The sequence below is a fragment of the Lissotriton vulgaris genome, chromosome 10, assembly GCF_964263255.1.
Source record: "Lissotriton vulgaris chromosome 10, aLisVul1.2, whole genome shotgun sequence".
Lineage (NCBI taxonomy): Eukaryota > Metazoa > Chordata > Amphibia > Caudata > Salamandridae > Lissotriton > Lissotriton vulgaris.
In genome coordinates this window covers 171763971-171779652 of record NC_141698.1, presented here as the reverse complement: position 1 = coordinate 171779652, position 15682 = coordinate 171763971, and the positions used below count along the sequence as shown (strand labels likewise).

At 47.2% G+C, this 15682-nt stretch overlaps 1 protein-coding gene across 3 annotated transcripts in view; it reads right to left on the bottom strand.

Annotated features, from left to right (window-relative positions):
* The window catches only part of REXO5 (RNA exonuclease 5), a 437194-nt gene that overhangs the window by 67416 nt on the left and 354096 nt on the right, over positions 1-15682 (bottom strand). For all 3 annotated transcript variants that reach the window (XM_086940804.1, XM_086940806.1, XM_086940805.1), the window contains exon 18: positions 309-493. In XM_086940804.1, the coding sequence (XP_086796930.1) occupies positions 309-493 (185 nt within the window). The remainder of the gene's footprint in view (positions 1-308; positions 494-15682) is intronic.

The following is a 15682-nucleotide window of genomic DNA, read 5'->3' as shown; positions in this document are numbered from 1 at the left end:
TTCTTGCATTGAAGGTATATACACTGAGATTGCTACTGAACAACTATTAGTAAACAATGAGTACAATTTTTTTAATTTGCTGTGGTGAGAGTCTTAACAGAGAGCGAGCCTCTGGTGTAGGCGGTTCCACAACCACTATTTTCTGCCATAAAGAAAACTTCTTCCAGGTAAAATATAAGAAACGTCCTTCATGTGCATGTGTAGCTTGTGTGTCAAGCTGAAAAGTGGTAAGGCTACACATGCCTTTTAGCTTATCTGTAAGGCATATTATAACAAAAACTCTTAAAGGTGTGCAGCTGTTCTTTTACCGAATTAGAGTGTTCTTGTTCTGGATTTCCTTCAGGGGAGTGCTCTTTATTGTGAGTCATCTGTTGTTGCAATGTCCAATCAAAGAAGTGCTTGGGAGTTAAGGCTTTCCTGGCCTTAAGGTCTTCATCGAAGGGTTCATTAAGAGCAGTGAGAGCAACCAAGGCGCTTGTACAGTTGTTAAATTCTGAAGAAAGAGACAAGATTTTCAGGTCCTTAAAATGAAAGAGCATCAGCAGTCTTACTTTTCTTATAACAAATAAAGTAGCAGTGTTGTTACAATTATACAAATGAGGATACGTAATGCAAGCCAATACATAATATATTAACATTCTTATAACCATATTTGGGTGAAGACAAAAAAATCTAGTGCTCTTGTATGATGAGCAGTGCAGTAGGCCCTAGTACGTCCTACATGTGGGAGGTGGCCAACAGGTCACTTGGTGGTTAGGAAAGGTTCAGTTATTCAGAAAAAAACACCACCATTTGCCTTTTGACGCACTTGATTCCCAGGAGGCGCCATGTTGAATAGCATTGAAAACTGAACAGCTAACTCCCCTCAAGCACAAAACATCTGCACCTAAAGAGTATGAGGCACATTTGTACTAAAATGGCCACCAGTCCACTACTGCTACAATATGAACCTACCAACCTACCAGGAAAATTTTAATTAGAATCAAGTAAATAATAAATGCAAGACTCATATTTAATAGTAGGCATGTGTTAGAAATGGGGATCTCTAGTTGGGAATGGTTTGCACCTTTGTCCAAATAGGGACCCTTCCTTCTAATTAGGATGAGAAGGACACCTTTCTAAAATAACTCCTGCTCATCCCCTTGGAAGCATAGCACGAGCAGTCAGGCTGGTCTCAGAGGCAATGTGTGAAGCATTTGCATGTAACACACAGTAATACAGTGAAAACACTACAAAAGGGCACCACATCAGTTTAAAAAAAATGACCAATTTTTACCTGCGCAAACAAGACCAAAACTATAAAAGACCAACATACAGTAAACAAAAATACGCACTTTGCAAGAAACGCTTTAAAATGTAGTTCCTTAAGGTGGTAGCTCCATCCGGGGCAACTGCGGTGCTGTGAACATCCGAATCCAACAGTTCCGGCTGAACGCGTTGGTGGGGACTGGCGTCAGTGTCAGCAGACTCGAAAAACAGTACCTTTGGACTCAGCCGACCACGTCGGTGTTGGACGGTTGCGGCAACCATCACGGTTGGGATGTGAAGCGTAGCGGTGCGGCGTGCGATGACCTCAAGTCGCGGTGCAGGCGGCGGCTCGGTGATGGTTGTCCAGCAACATCGGTGAGACTAGGGCTGCGGTGTGAAGCGGGGCGGTGCTAGTTGCAGTGCTAACAGGTCACATTGCAAGCGGCAGTGCTGGTTAATGGGAGCTGCGTTGGTCATCCCAGGCTGCGCTGTGGGTTGGGGTGCCGTGTTACTTACGAGGGTTGGCCCCAAACCATGGTACAGTCACAGGTGGCAAGGTCAGCGCACAGCGATGTCGTCGTGAGACCAGGGTGGCAGAGTGAAGTGAGCCAGTTCGGTGCCCACTAATCGTGGTGCAAGCAGCGGCTCATTTGAGGTCGCCGTCGGTCAGACCAGGGTTGTGGTGCAGAGTGCCACAGTGGCTTCACGACAATGAGCCAGCAGCGGTGTCAGTGACGGTATTGAATGATTCCCCCTCTGTGGCAACTGAAACCCACGGTTCCAGAGGTGGTACCCAGAGGTAGTACCCAGAGGTAAGTGAAGTTTTTGCTGTCCCTGAAACTTTGTGACCAGTAGACAAGCTCTATTTCAAGCCCTTGGAGATATTCTTCAACAAGTAAAGAAAGTTCAGTCCAGTCTTTTAAGTGCCCAAGGCAGAAGCAGTGACTGCAGGCCAACCCAGCAAAGCAATAACACAGCAAAGGGGCAGTATACTCCTCCTGGCAGTTCTTCTAGCTTTTCTTCTTGGGAGGTTCCTTGATCCAAGCGAGTTCTAAATTTCTGGGGTCTGGGTCCAAATATTTATATTTAGTTTTTCTTTGTTCTTTTGGTCAGAGGGTGTCTGTGCCCATTCCAAACCAGTTTGGTCCTCCCTGGCCCAGTTTCCTGGTAGGAGGTGGAGACAGCATTGTCCAAGGCAGACCAGGCCAATTCAGGTGCAAGGAAAACTCCTCACACTACTCTAAATGCAGCCAGGTCTATTAAGCTCAGCCCTGACTCATCCAGGTATGGCCGGATACACCTCGACTACCCCCCCCTTCCCAGTGGCAGCCTGAAAATAATGCTCATCCCCAGCCTCTTGCACTCCAAAGCCAGAGAGTCAATCCACAACGTAGCAGAAGACACACAGGATGGCTAAGCAAGTAAATACCTACTTTCTAAAAGTGGTATTTTCAAACACAGAACATAAAAATCATCCTTACTAAAAGATGCATTTCTACATTCTGAGTTCAGGCATACACAACTCAATTTCTCTATCTTGTCCCAATAGGAAGATATACTTGTAAAATTTTACCCAGTACTTCCCATTCTATCCTATGGGACAGATAACCTTTCAATAGTGGTAAACGAAATATACTGTATTTCACTATCAGGATGTGACTGACACACTCTGACACACACACACTGACACACACACACTGACACACACACACACTGACACACACACACACACACACAGACACACACACAGACACACACACACAGACACACACACACACACAGACACACACACACACAGACACACACACAGACACACACACACACACACACACACACACACACACACACACACACACACACACACTCCCTTTCAAATACACCACACCCTGCCCATGGGAGTACCATGGGCCTACCTTAGGGGTGCCTCACATGTAATAAAAGGTAAGGGGAGGGCTTGGCAAGTGGGTGCCCTTGCCAAGTCGACATGGCAGTAAAAACTGGGCACAGACACTGTAGTTGCAGAACTGAGAACCCTTTAAAAGGCTGCTTGTGTGGGTGACAATCAGTGCTGCAGGCCCACTAGCAGTATTTGATTAACAGGCCCTGGCACTCAGTGCCCTTTACTAGGGACTTACCAGTAAATCAAACATACCAATTATGAAAACATCAATCCATAATGCAATTTACAATAGGAGCATTTGCAGTTTAACACTGAACAGCAGTGAGAAAGTGTGCAGAGACACTAAAGCAGAAAAACAGAGTCAAAACATTGAGATCTGAAAGCAAAAAGACAGGGGAGACACGCCAAAAGATGCCAGGTCTAACAGCGTGGAACTTAGAATCATGTCCTCAGCAATAATGCTGTATTACACAACTTTAGTGGTTCTGTATTGTAGCTGTTCTCATGTAACATGCTCTGTTACCCTTGGGTCTAGTCCATGCTATATAAAATGCCTGTCAAGTGTATCATGAACTTACACCTACGAGTGCTATTTATGAGGGACATTTTGTCTCACAAATAACACTTCCCAGTCACTAACAAGAACTCAAGGCAGCCAAAGGTGATAAACATTTCAGTCAGTGCTGGAGAATAGATCAGAGTATCAACAAGCATTTGCAATGCAATAGGTCTCGCCCTTGTGAGAGTTTGAGCTATTGGCGTTGTAAATGACAAGGCCTTTTATTTATGTTTTAAAAACTAAAACATAAATAAAAGGTATTGTTATTTAGAATGTCAATAGCTTAAAGTCGTGTAAATGCTAGACCAATTGCATTTCAAATGCTTGTCATTGTCCAGCATTTTCTGAACCCCGAACTTTCTTTCTGAGGTGCTGCTGCCCCCTTACTTCCTTTGCCCATACCTAGTGTACTCAGCTTAAGCCTGCTATGGAGGTGCCCCCTTCTTCACAGTAACAAGCAGCAGGCACCTCTCTTTGCTGTCATGTTAGATTGTTGCAAGGGTCCTCCGCTCTCTCTTCCTAGAGGCTACTTCAAGGCTGTCTCCTGCTCCGATACATACTGACTTTGCTTTCCTGCCTCAGTGCCGTGACGGTCACTGTCTCAAAACCGTTTAGCTCGGTGGCACGCTCTACTCTGTGTTCTAAAGCACTCACAGGCACGCACACTGCTCTTGTCTCGTTGATGCAGCACTCACATTCCATTCCATGAGCCTCACTTTCCTGGCCCTTGGCTGTCTCGTCATCTCCTCTCTGTGACTGGGACCCCGCAGGGAGCTTCTGCTGATGCATTAATCGCATGCCGCAAAGATGCTGCTTGAAGTGTTCCAACCATTGAAAAGTCAAGGGTGGTAGATTGAAGAGTCAATAGCATGGGCCTAATATGTGCAATATAGAAAGGTGATCATTATATCAAATTGCAAAATTCAAAGCAAAGTAATGAGGAATAACTGATTAGCTTGAACCTACACCCTATTTTCTTCTTCCCAACACCTCTGCTGCCCCTCCCCCAAACCATGGCCTGTGCACCCGTGCCTATACTACGAACTTCTCTTTTGCAAGCTCTGCTTTTTATTTGATAGATCACAACGTGCCACTTTCCCCACAGCTGCATCACTAGTGATTACTACTGAAACAACGTAAGTAAACTGAATTGTTCACGGCCAAAACACTTTTCACATTGTGGGCCGAGCCCAGTTCCAGACAAAAAATCTGAGTGCACTTATGAGGCACAATCGCCGAGGATGGATTGGCCATTTATATCAGCAGGCAATTCCCGGGAGGTAGGGTGTGAGTGGGGTGGAGTCTGGGTCACTGGAGGCCAGTTTTTGAAGGTTGACGACTGGTGCCTCTGTCCACAGCTCCCTGGGGTATATGGCAGCCAGCAAAAAGAGAAAGCGCGGAAAAGACACAGGAAGAGGGAAAAAGAGACAGGAACAGAAAGAAGGACAGGAATAGGGAGAGAAAGACAGGAACAGAGAGAGAGAGAGAGAAATGCAGGAACAGAGAGAGAGAAATGCAGGAACAGAGAGAGAAAAATGCAGGAACAGAGAGAGCAGGATAGGAACAGAGAGAGAAAGGCAGGGAAAGAGACACAAAGTCAGCGTCGCAGAGCTGTAGTGCCAAGTGTTTGAATTTGGAAGACACTGTTGGAAAACGGACTCTTATTGCGAGTGTCCAGACACGAGCGTAGCACTACAGAGCTGTAATAAAAGGAACAGAGAGCGAGAGCCCACGAAAATGAATTCCTACAATCTTAAAAGACATGCTCGTGATCACTGCAGGGGCACGCACCACAGAAACAAAACATACCCGATTCTGAAAATGCCTAAGAAGGAAGAGCAACGCGCAATATAACAAATTGTAAAATTCAAAGCAAAGCTATCAGGGCTGCCTGCCATGCTGTGCCAGAGAGGACCTCACAAATTGGGTTGGAAGGAGCCGCTCGTAGACGGCTGGGGGCTGCTTGCTGGTGGGCGGCAGGCACTCGTGGTGCGTGCAGGAGGAACTAGCACAGAGTTAGTTCATGTCTGGGAGAGTTAGTGACGGAAGACAAGTTCGGATAAGAACTGAATAGCAACAGCAGAGAACCGGAGCGGCCAGAGGACGCGGAGAAAAAAAGCTCCTGAGAGCGCCCCCAACCCGCTTGCACCTCACAGGGTCTGATGGTGCTACGGTGACTCGGAGAGACAAGTGGGGAGGGACGGGGGTACAATAAACCGCTGCTCGGACTTGCAGAAAGAGAGAAGAATGAGGAAGCGTATCTTGCAGTCTCCGCGCACAGGCCCCCACCTGAATGTGTATTGTTCGGCAAGCCTTTGCTCTCAAACAGCTTGGAAAGCACTGGGAAGGCTGCCCGGCGCTATCTCTCCACGCACAGGCAATGGAGCTGCGGACTAAGGCAAGAGGGGGGCGGGAACATGCGAGAGGGACAGGTCAGGCAAAATAGAGTGCCCTAATGCCGCCAGCCAATCAGAGAGAAAACAAGCACTCACCTGGGCTCGTGGTCGGCATGAAATGACACAAAAACAACCCCCCTCCACAGAGGAAAACATTAGATTTTGCTGGCACATGCGTACTTCGTACACATTGCCGAGGCAAAACCTAACAGTCAGGTCCCGGGCCGCGCTGTGATTGGCTGCCGGCCCGGGACACCGCCGTGACGTCAGCCAATCACAGCGCGGCCCGGGAATGACGTCACGGGGGTGTCCCGGGCCGGCAGCCAATCGCAGCGCGGCCCGGGACAAAGGGGCGGGGCTTAAAAAAAGCACCAGAAACGCCCCCGAATCGCGTTTTCTGGAGAAAGCGCGATTGACAGCCTCTGTCTCCCAATGGCTAGCCTCCATTTATGGAGCTAGCCAATGATAGTCAGAGGCGGTCCAAACATCCCTACTGTAGACAATAGTTTTCGATCTGGGAGGGGCTTTGCCCCTCGCCAGGTCGAAACCTAAAAAGGGGGTTTACCCAGAACAAGTCACTGGGAACTGGGTCATAATGATGCTAAGAGGGAAGGGGTCCCAGTGAAAAATAAATAATTCTTACAATTTAAATCAACTTAGGAGACACTTAATGAGTCTATAATGTTTTATTCACATTATAGAACAAACCAGGATATAGTATCCAACATTACTTGCTTGAAAAGGTTGAGTAGTGCCCCTGAAAATGAGGAGGAAGTGACACAGTGAGGGTAGTGAAAGGAGGGAGTAGTGACATTAAAATCAGATGTGTATCTCATACATTTGAAATTCAATTATGAATGTACAAAACGGTCATAGATCCAAAAGCATTATTTCAACAAGCACATATCCCACAGTAATACATTGAATGTAGCAATTGTGGGTAGGGGGCTGGAGCAAGGAAGAAAGTTGTCGACGTTTCGACCCACACACAATGCAGGAATCAGTAGAGCCCTTGCGACGGGGTCTTCATCAGGACGATAGGGGGACTAGCAACCTAATAATGTCAATGATAGGAACAAATTACTTGCCTATTCAAAAAAATGCCATACTTGCATAATTAAAATTGAAGTAAACACACCATCAGAGGGCCTACCTATTTAATCGGTGTGCTTTGTCAAATAATCACAATTGAAACCTCAGCGAGAAGACCATGATGTCCTGCGGGGAATTCAAACAAGGTATGAATAATTTAGAAAATAGTCCGCATTTTGTGGAATAGATTTCATCGAGAGCATGTTACAAGGATCAATAAAGAACTTACAGTTCGCTTGTAATTACTGGCGTTATGGCAAGATTCGAAAGCTGGCCCGGGGACGCTGGGCAATGGAAATCCAACAAGGTATCTGGATTAGTAAGGGATGGGGTTACTATTGGCACAGAGAAATAGTTGAAGTAAGGATATTCGTGCAAGGCACCACGGCTTACCAGACTGGGTTAGTCAAGTGAAGTTCGTCCCCAAAGAGATACGGCACTCCGTGTAAATCAGGAGTCGCCCGCTGAGGAACGAAAGAATAGAGCAAGGGGTTACTAATGCGCTCATGTTCAAATTACTGGAAAAGGAATTCGGAATGGGTGGATCGCCGTGGCGGCGAGGAAGCTTACCGAATGCAAGTACAACCGGCGTCTTCTCTGCAGGGTTGAGAATGGAAGCCTCGCTTCCTATTTGGTCGTAACCCGGGAAACCGAAGCACGTGACCGTGGGTTGCGAAAGGAGCTAGTAAACAGACTCGAATGAGTCGGAATTAGGGATCCTCGTAGTAGTTATTCCGTGGGAAAGAATAGGATGTGTCCGTGTTATAGAAGGATAGCGAATATGGGGAGTGAATCGGACATAAATGAGAAACTTCAAAATTATTCCCAAAATTGAGAATAATTGATATATTAGAGGCCAATATATCGGAGCCAGTTAATGTCAGATTGGGGGACATCATAGTATTATATCGGCAGTAATGTAAGCCGGTCGTATATATAATGGCGTACCTATCACATGATGGTAAAGGCCATATTTAATTGCCAACAAATTCTAAGTTATATCTTGGGGTATCTATAGTTCCCTTACACAAGAGGCAGTGCCTGCTGATCACATATATAATGGCGTACCTATCGCATGATGGTAAAGGCCATATTGCAATACTGACAAATTTGAACCGTATGTTGAAATATAGATCAATATGTAGGTTACACTGCTCGTGTATGGTACACCAGTATGATTTAGGCAATTAAAAAACGGATCACAGGTGTACCTGTCACAGGACGGTAAAACCTGGTGAATTCATTCATTCATTACCCACATTTGAAATATGATGATAAATAGGTAATGTAAGAATAATTGCCATAAAGGTGATAACTATAGGCATCCAGATGTCGGAAATACAGATAGATAACTCTACACAGTATCAAGGTAAGGCGGTTAACTGGGAAAATGAACTATCATGTTCATTAAGGCCAGATTGTATAGAATTAAAGAAAAACATCCACTTGAGCTCACGGACATTAAGGATTGTGGCAATGTTGCCCCCACGGGGTCCTAAACTGGCTTTATCAAGTGTGTCCCATTGCAGGCTCTCAGGAGAGTGGGCGGCTGATCTGAAGTGGTCTACCAGGGGCGCACCTTGTACCTCACATATGATTCTGCTCATATGCTGTAGAATACGCATCTTAGCTTTTTGTTGTGTTTGTCCGATGTAGATTAGATTGCACGGGCACACTATAGCATAGATAATGTTCGAGGTGTTGCAGTTACTCAATGTCTTTAGTTGTACCTTCCGTTGATTGTGCTGGAATTCCTTTGTCTGAATGGTAGTATCATAAGCCTTACAGTGGCCGCCTCTGAAGTGACCAATTGTAGGCGGAAGATTCCATAGTGATGTTAAGGTTGATTCCTGATTTAGAAAAGGGGGTGGTGATGAACCGAGTGTCTGAATGGAGCAGACCACTCTTACCCAGTCCAAAGATCAGGGCTTGATCCATCACTGTTATTTATCTCACTGCCCCATCCCAGCTCAGAACCTGGCTATATGCAAATCAGTCTGTCCCTGGCCCAGTGCATCATGGGAACAGGGCAGACTAATCTACCAAGCCAATTCTTCACCAGAAAGGAAACAAGCTACCGGGGACCGGTTTCTGGCATTTCAGCCGTCTTCGGCACGGCTTGCTTGAATCCTGATGGAGCAGTGAGAAAGGGACTCATGTCTGAGTATACCCTGCCACACCTATAGTGGCCAAAATCGATTCAGAAAGGGGGGTGGTGATGAACAGAGTGTCTGAATGGAGCAGACCACTCTTACCCAGTCCAAAGATCAGGGCTTGATCCATCACCGTTATTTATCTCACTGCCCCATCCCAGCTCAGAACCTGGCTATATGCAAATCAGTCTGTCCCTGGCCCAGTGCATCATGGGAACAGGGCAGACTAAACTACCAAGCCAATTCTTCACCAGAAAGGAAACAAGCTACCGGGGACCGGTTTCTGGCATTTCAGCCGTCTTCGGCCCGGCTTGCTTGAATCCTGATGGAGCAGTGAGAAAGGGACTCATGTCTGAGTATACCCTGCCACACCTATAGTGGCCAAAATCGATTCAGAAAAGGGGGTGGTGATGAACCGAGTGTCTGAATGGAGCAGACCACTCTTACCCAGTCCAAAGATCAGGGCTTGATCCATCACCGTTATTTATCTCACTGCCCCATCCCAGCTCAGAACCTGGCTATTTGCAAATCAGTCTGTCCCTGGCCCAGTGCATCATGGGAACAGGGCAGACTAAACTACCAAGCCAATTCTTCACCAGAAAGGAAACAAGCTACCGGGGACCGGTTTCTGGCATTTCAGCCGTCTTCGGCCCGGCTTGCTTGAATCCTGATGGAGCAGTGAGAAAGGGACTCATGTCTGAGTATACCCTGCCACACCTATAGTGGCCAAAATCGATTCAGAAAAGGGGGTGGTGATGAACAGAGTGTCTGAATGGAGCAGACCACTCTTACCCAGTCCAAAGATCAGGGCTTGATCCATCACCGTTATTTATCTCACTGCCCCATCCCAGCTCAGAAGCTGGCTATATGCAAATCAGTCTGTCCCTGGCCCAGTGCATCATGGGAACAGGTCAGACTAAACTACCAAGCCAATTCTTCACCAGAAAGGAAACAAGCTACCGGGGACCGGTTTCTGGCATTTCAGCCGTCTTCGGCCCGGCTTGCTTGAATCCTGATGGAGCAGCGAGAAAGGGACTCATGTCTGAGTATACCCTGCCACACCTATAGTGGCCAAAATCGATTCAGAAAAGGGGGTGGTGATGAACAGAGTGTCTGAATGGAGCAGACCACTCTTACCCAGTCCAAAGATCAGGGCTTGATCCATCACCGTTATTTATCTCACTGCCCCATCCCAGCTCAGAACCTGGCTATATGCAAATCAGTCTGTCCCTGGCCCAGTGCATCATGGGAACAGGGCAGACTAAACTACCAAGCCAATTCTTCACCAGAAAGGAAACAAGCTACCGGGGACCGGTTTCTGGCATTTCAGCCGTCTTCGGCCCGGCTTGCTTGAATCCTGATGGAGCAGTGAGAAAGGGACTCATGTCTGAGTATACCCTGCCACACCTATAGTGGCCAAAATCGATTCAGAAAAGGGGGTGGTGATGAACAGAGTGTCTGAATGGAGCAGACCACTCTTACCCAGTCCAAAGATCAGGGCTTGATCCATCACCGTTATTTATCTCACTGCCCCATCCCAGCTCAGAACCTGGCTATATGCAAATCAGTCTGTCCCTGGCCAGGTGCATCATGGGAACAGGGCAGACTAAACTACCAAGCCAATTCTTCACCAGAAAGGAAACAAGCTACCGGGGACCGGTTTCTGGCATTTCAGCCGTCTTCGGCCCGGCTTGCTTGAATCCTGATGGAGCAGTGAGAAAGGGACTCATGTCTGAGTATACCCTGCCACACCTATAGTGGCCAAAATCGATTCAGAAAAGGGGGTGGTGATGAACAGAGTGTCTGAATGGAGCAGACCACTCTTACCCAGTCCAAAGATCAGGGCTTGATCCATCACCATTATTTATCTCACTGCCCCATCCCAGCTCAGAACCTGGCTATATGCAAATCAGTCTGTCCCTGGCCCAGTGCATCATGGGAACAGGGCAGACTAAACTACCAAGCCAATTCTTCACCAGAAAGGAAACAAGCTACCGGGGACCGGTTTCTGGCATTTCAGCCGTCTTCGGCCCGGCTTGCTTGAATCCTGATGGAGCAGTGAGAAAGGGACTCATGTCTGAGTATACCCTGCCACACCTATAGTGGCCAAAATCGATTCAGAAAAGGGGGTGGTGATGAACAGAGTGTCTGAATGGAGCAGACCACTCTTACCCAGTCCAAAGATCAGGGCTTGATCCATCACCGTTATTTATCTCACTGCCCCATCCCAGCTCAGAACCTGGCTATATGCAAATCAGTCTGTCCCTGGCCCAGTGCATCATGGGAACAGGGCAGACTGGGCCGAAGACGGCTGTAATGCCAGAAACCGGTCCCCGGGAGCTTGTTTCCTTCCCAGTGTAAGAATTGGCTTTTGTAGTTTGGTTTGCCCTGTTCCCATCATGCACTGGGACAGGAACAGACTAATTTGCATACAGCCAGGTTCTGAAACTGGGATGGTGCAGTGAGCTAAAAAACGGTGTTGGATCTAGCCCTGATCTCTTGACTGGGTGAGAGCTTTCTGCTTAATTCAGAGACTCTGTTCCTCACCACCCCTTGTTGTAAATATTTTTGTCCACCCTAAGCGTGGAAGGGTATTCTCAGATGTGAGACCCTTGCTCATTGCACCATCAGGATTCAAGCAAACCGGGCCGAAGACGGCTGTAATGCCAGAAACCGGTCCCCGGGAGCTTGTTTCCTTCCCAGTGTAAGAATTGGCTTTTGTAGTTTGGTTTGCCCTGTTCCCATCATGCACTGGGACAGGAACAGACTAATTTGCATACAGCCAGGTTCTGAAACTGGGATGGTGCAGTGAGCTAAAAAACGGTGTTGGATCTAGCCCTGATCTCTTGACTGGGTGAGAGCTTTCTGCTTAATTCAGAGACTCTGTTCCTCACCACCCCTTGTTGTAAATATTTTTGTCCACCCTAAGCGTGGAAGGGTATTCTCAGATGTGAGACCCTTGCTCATTGCACCATCAGGATTCAAGCAAACCGGGCCGAAGACGGCTGTAATGCCAGAAACCGGTCCCCGGGAGCTTGTTTCCTTCCCAGTGTAAGAATTGGCTTTTGTAGTTTGGTTTGCCCTGTTCCCATCATGCACTGGGTCAGGAACAGACTAATTTGCATACAGCCAGGTTCTGAAACTGGGATGGTGCAGTGAGCTAAAAAACGGTGTTGGATCTAGCCCTGATCTCTTGACTGGGTGAGAGCTTTCTGCTTAATTCAGAGACTCTGTTCCTCACCACCCCTTGTTGTAAATATTTTTGTCCACCCTAAGCGTGGAAGGGTATTCTCAGATGTGAGACCCTTGCTCATTGCACCATCAGGATTCAAGCAAACCGGGCCGAAGACGGCTGTAATGCCAGAAACCGGTCCCCGGGAGCTTGTTTCCTTCCCAGTGTAAGAATTGGCTTTTGTAGTTTGGTTTGCCCTGTTCCCATCATGCACTGGGACAGGAACAGACTAATTTGCATACAGCCAGGTTCTGAAACTGGGATGGTGCAGTGAGCTAAAAAACGGTGTTGGATCTAGCCCTGATCTCTTGACTGGGTGAGAGCTTTCTGCTTAATTCAGAGACTCTGTTCCTCACCACCCCTTGTTGTAAATATAAGGTTGATTCCTGAGGCAAGAAAAGAAGAGATCGTACCACGTAGTCTTTCACACTTTTAGCTTTCTTGAAAGCATGTAGAGGAGTGTCTGTGTGATTGAGGTCATCTGAAATGAGTTTCCAATGATGATTTACAGTCTGTTTGATTCTGTTGCTCTTGGTAGAGAAGGTGGTGACACAAACAATGCGTTCTTGTTTCTTGGTGGTAGAGTCTTTTTGGGCCAAGAGTTGTTCAAGGGGGTAGCTTCCATTCTCAACCCTGCCGAGAAGACGCCGGTTGTACTTGCATTCGGTAAGCTTCCTCGCCGCCACGGCGATCCACCCACTCCGAATTTCTTTTCCAGTAATTTGAACATGAGCACATTAGTAATCCCTTGCTCTATTCTTTCGTTCCTCAGCGGGCGACTCCTGATTTACACGGAGCGCCGTATCTCTCTTTGGGGACGAACTTCACTTGACTAACCCAGTCTGGTAAGCCGTGCTGCCTTGCACGAATATCCTTACTTCAACTATTTCTCTGTGCCAATAGTAACCCCATCCCTTACTAATCCAGATACCTCGTTGGATTTCCATTGCCCAGTGTCCCCGGGCCAGCTTTCGAATCTTGCCATAACGCCAGTAATTACAAGCAAACTGTAAGTTCTTTATTGAACCTTGTAACATGCTCTCGATGTAATCTATTCCGCAAAATGCGGACCATTTTCTAAATTACTCATACCTTGTTTGAATTCCCCGCAGGACGTCATGGTCTTCTAGCGGAGGTTTCCATTGTGATTATTTGACAAAGAACACCGATTAAATAGGTAGGCCCTATGATGGTGTGTTTACTTCCATTTTAATTATGCAAGTATGGCATTATTTTGAATAGGCAAGTAATTGGTTCCTATCATTGACATTATTAGGTTGCTAGTCCCCCTATCGTCCTGATGAAGACCCCGTCGCAAGGGCTCTACTGATTCCTGCATTGTGTGTGGGTCGAAACGTCGACAACTTTCTTCCTTGCTCCAGCCCCCTACCCACAATTGCTACATTCAATGTATTACTGTGGGGCATGTGCTTGTTGAAATAATGCTTTTGGATCTATGACCGTTTTGTACATTCATAATTGAATTTCAAATGTATGAGATACACATCTGATTTTAATGTCACTACTCCCTCCTTTCACTACCCTCACTGTGCCACTTCCTCCTCATTTTCAGGGGCACTACTCAACCTTTTCAAGCAAGTAATGTTGGATACTATATCCTGGTTTGTTCTATAATGTGAATAAAACATTATAGACTCATTAAGTGTCTCCTAATTTGATTTAAATTGCAAGAATTATTTATTTTTCACTGGGACCCCTTCCCTTGGAGAATAGATCAGGCACACATCAGTTGAAAAAACCTCTTAACATGTTATTTATAAAAATCACTAGTCTTGCTGCTGCTGGGTCCCGTCTCTGTTCCTGGTCTCCTGCTTCCAACATAGGATCAGGAAGCAGGCAGCCAGGCTACCACCACATAGCCAATCACAACACTGCAATGCAGCATAGTGATTGGTCTGAGTGACATGACACGGCGCTCAACCAGGGGCTTTCCCCCGTTCTCGATGGTGGTGAGGACGGCAGCCCGAATCCGGCTTCTGGGAGCAGAGGTGGTAGTGGTGACGCCGTTTTGGGAGGTCTCAAGTGTGGTTTCCAGTTCTTCTGTAACTTTCTTGGGATTTTCCAATCCTACTCCCCCCGCTTCCTCATCTTCTTCTGAATCCAGACGGGGAGAAGCAACACCTCATTCGCCAAGGTTCTCTCCGCCTCATGGCATGGAGGCTTTCAGGAGACGCTGGGCACTCCCAGGCCTTTTGGGATCAGCTCAACATCTCTTGTCAAAGGCCTGGGCAGACAGTACATTGAAATGGTATTGGTCCGCTTGTACCAAGTGGAACTTGGATCCCGGTGTCGCAGGCGTCGTTCCCCTGTTGAATTTCCTGGCAGATCTGGCTACTGATGGTCTGGCTTATCGCTCCATCAATGCGATTCGTTCAGCGATCTCGTCCGCTCATTGCCCGGTGGACGGAGTCCCGATTAGGAGCATCCGCACGTCTGTCGCCTTTTGCGAGGTATCCGCCTGTCCCTGCCCCCAGAACCTCGGTACTCTGTCCTCTGGGATGTTAATTTGGTCTTGAATCTTTTCTTATCTTGGCAGCCGAATAGGTACCTTTCTTTTAAGGAACTTTCTGCTAAGCTAGCCATGCTGTTGTCCTGGCCTTGAATGTTACGGCGAGAGTTTTTTCTCCGGAAGGGGTTATCTTCACAGTGGGTTGTCGTACTAAGTCGGATTCACTGACAATTTCATATCCGGCCTTTGAGGATGTGCCCAAACTGTGTGTGGTGGACTGTCTTAAATCCTATGAGGATATGACTCTGGAATTTCGCCCGCCGGGCGAACAGCAACTTCTTATTGCATTACTGAAACCGCACAAAGCTGTCTCTTTGCCCACTTTAGCTAGATGGGTGAGATGGGTCATGCAAGAGGCAGGTATTGACACAAAACAGTTTGGGGCACATTGTGCTAGGGGTGCGATGGCTTCTAAGGTTTTCTCTCTGGGAGCGAGATTGGAAGACCTTATGGGTGCAGCAGATTGGTCTTCCGATTCCACCTTTAAGAGGTTTTATTTTAAACCGGTGGTGGATGTGGCACGGTTGGTGGTGAGTAAGCTTTGAACTAGCATAATCGGAGCCTCCAGTCCT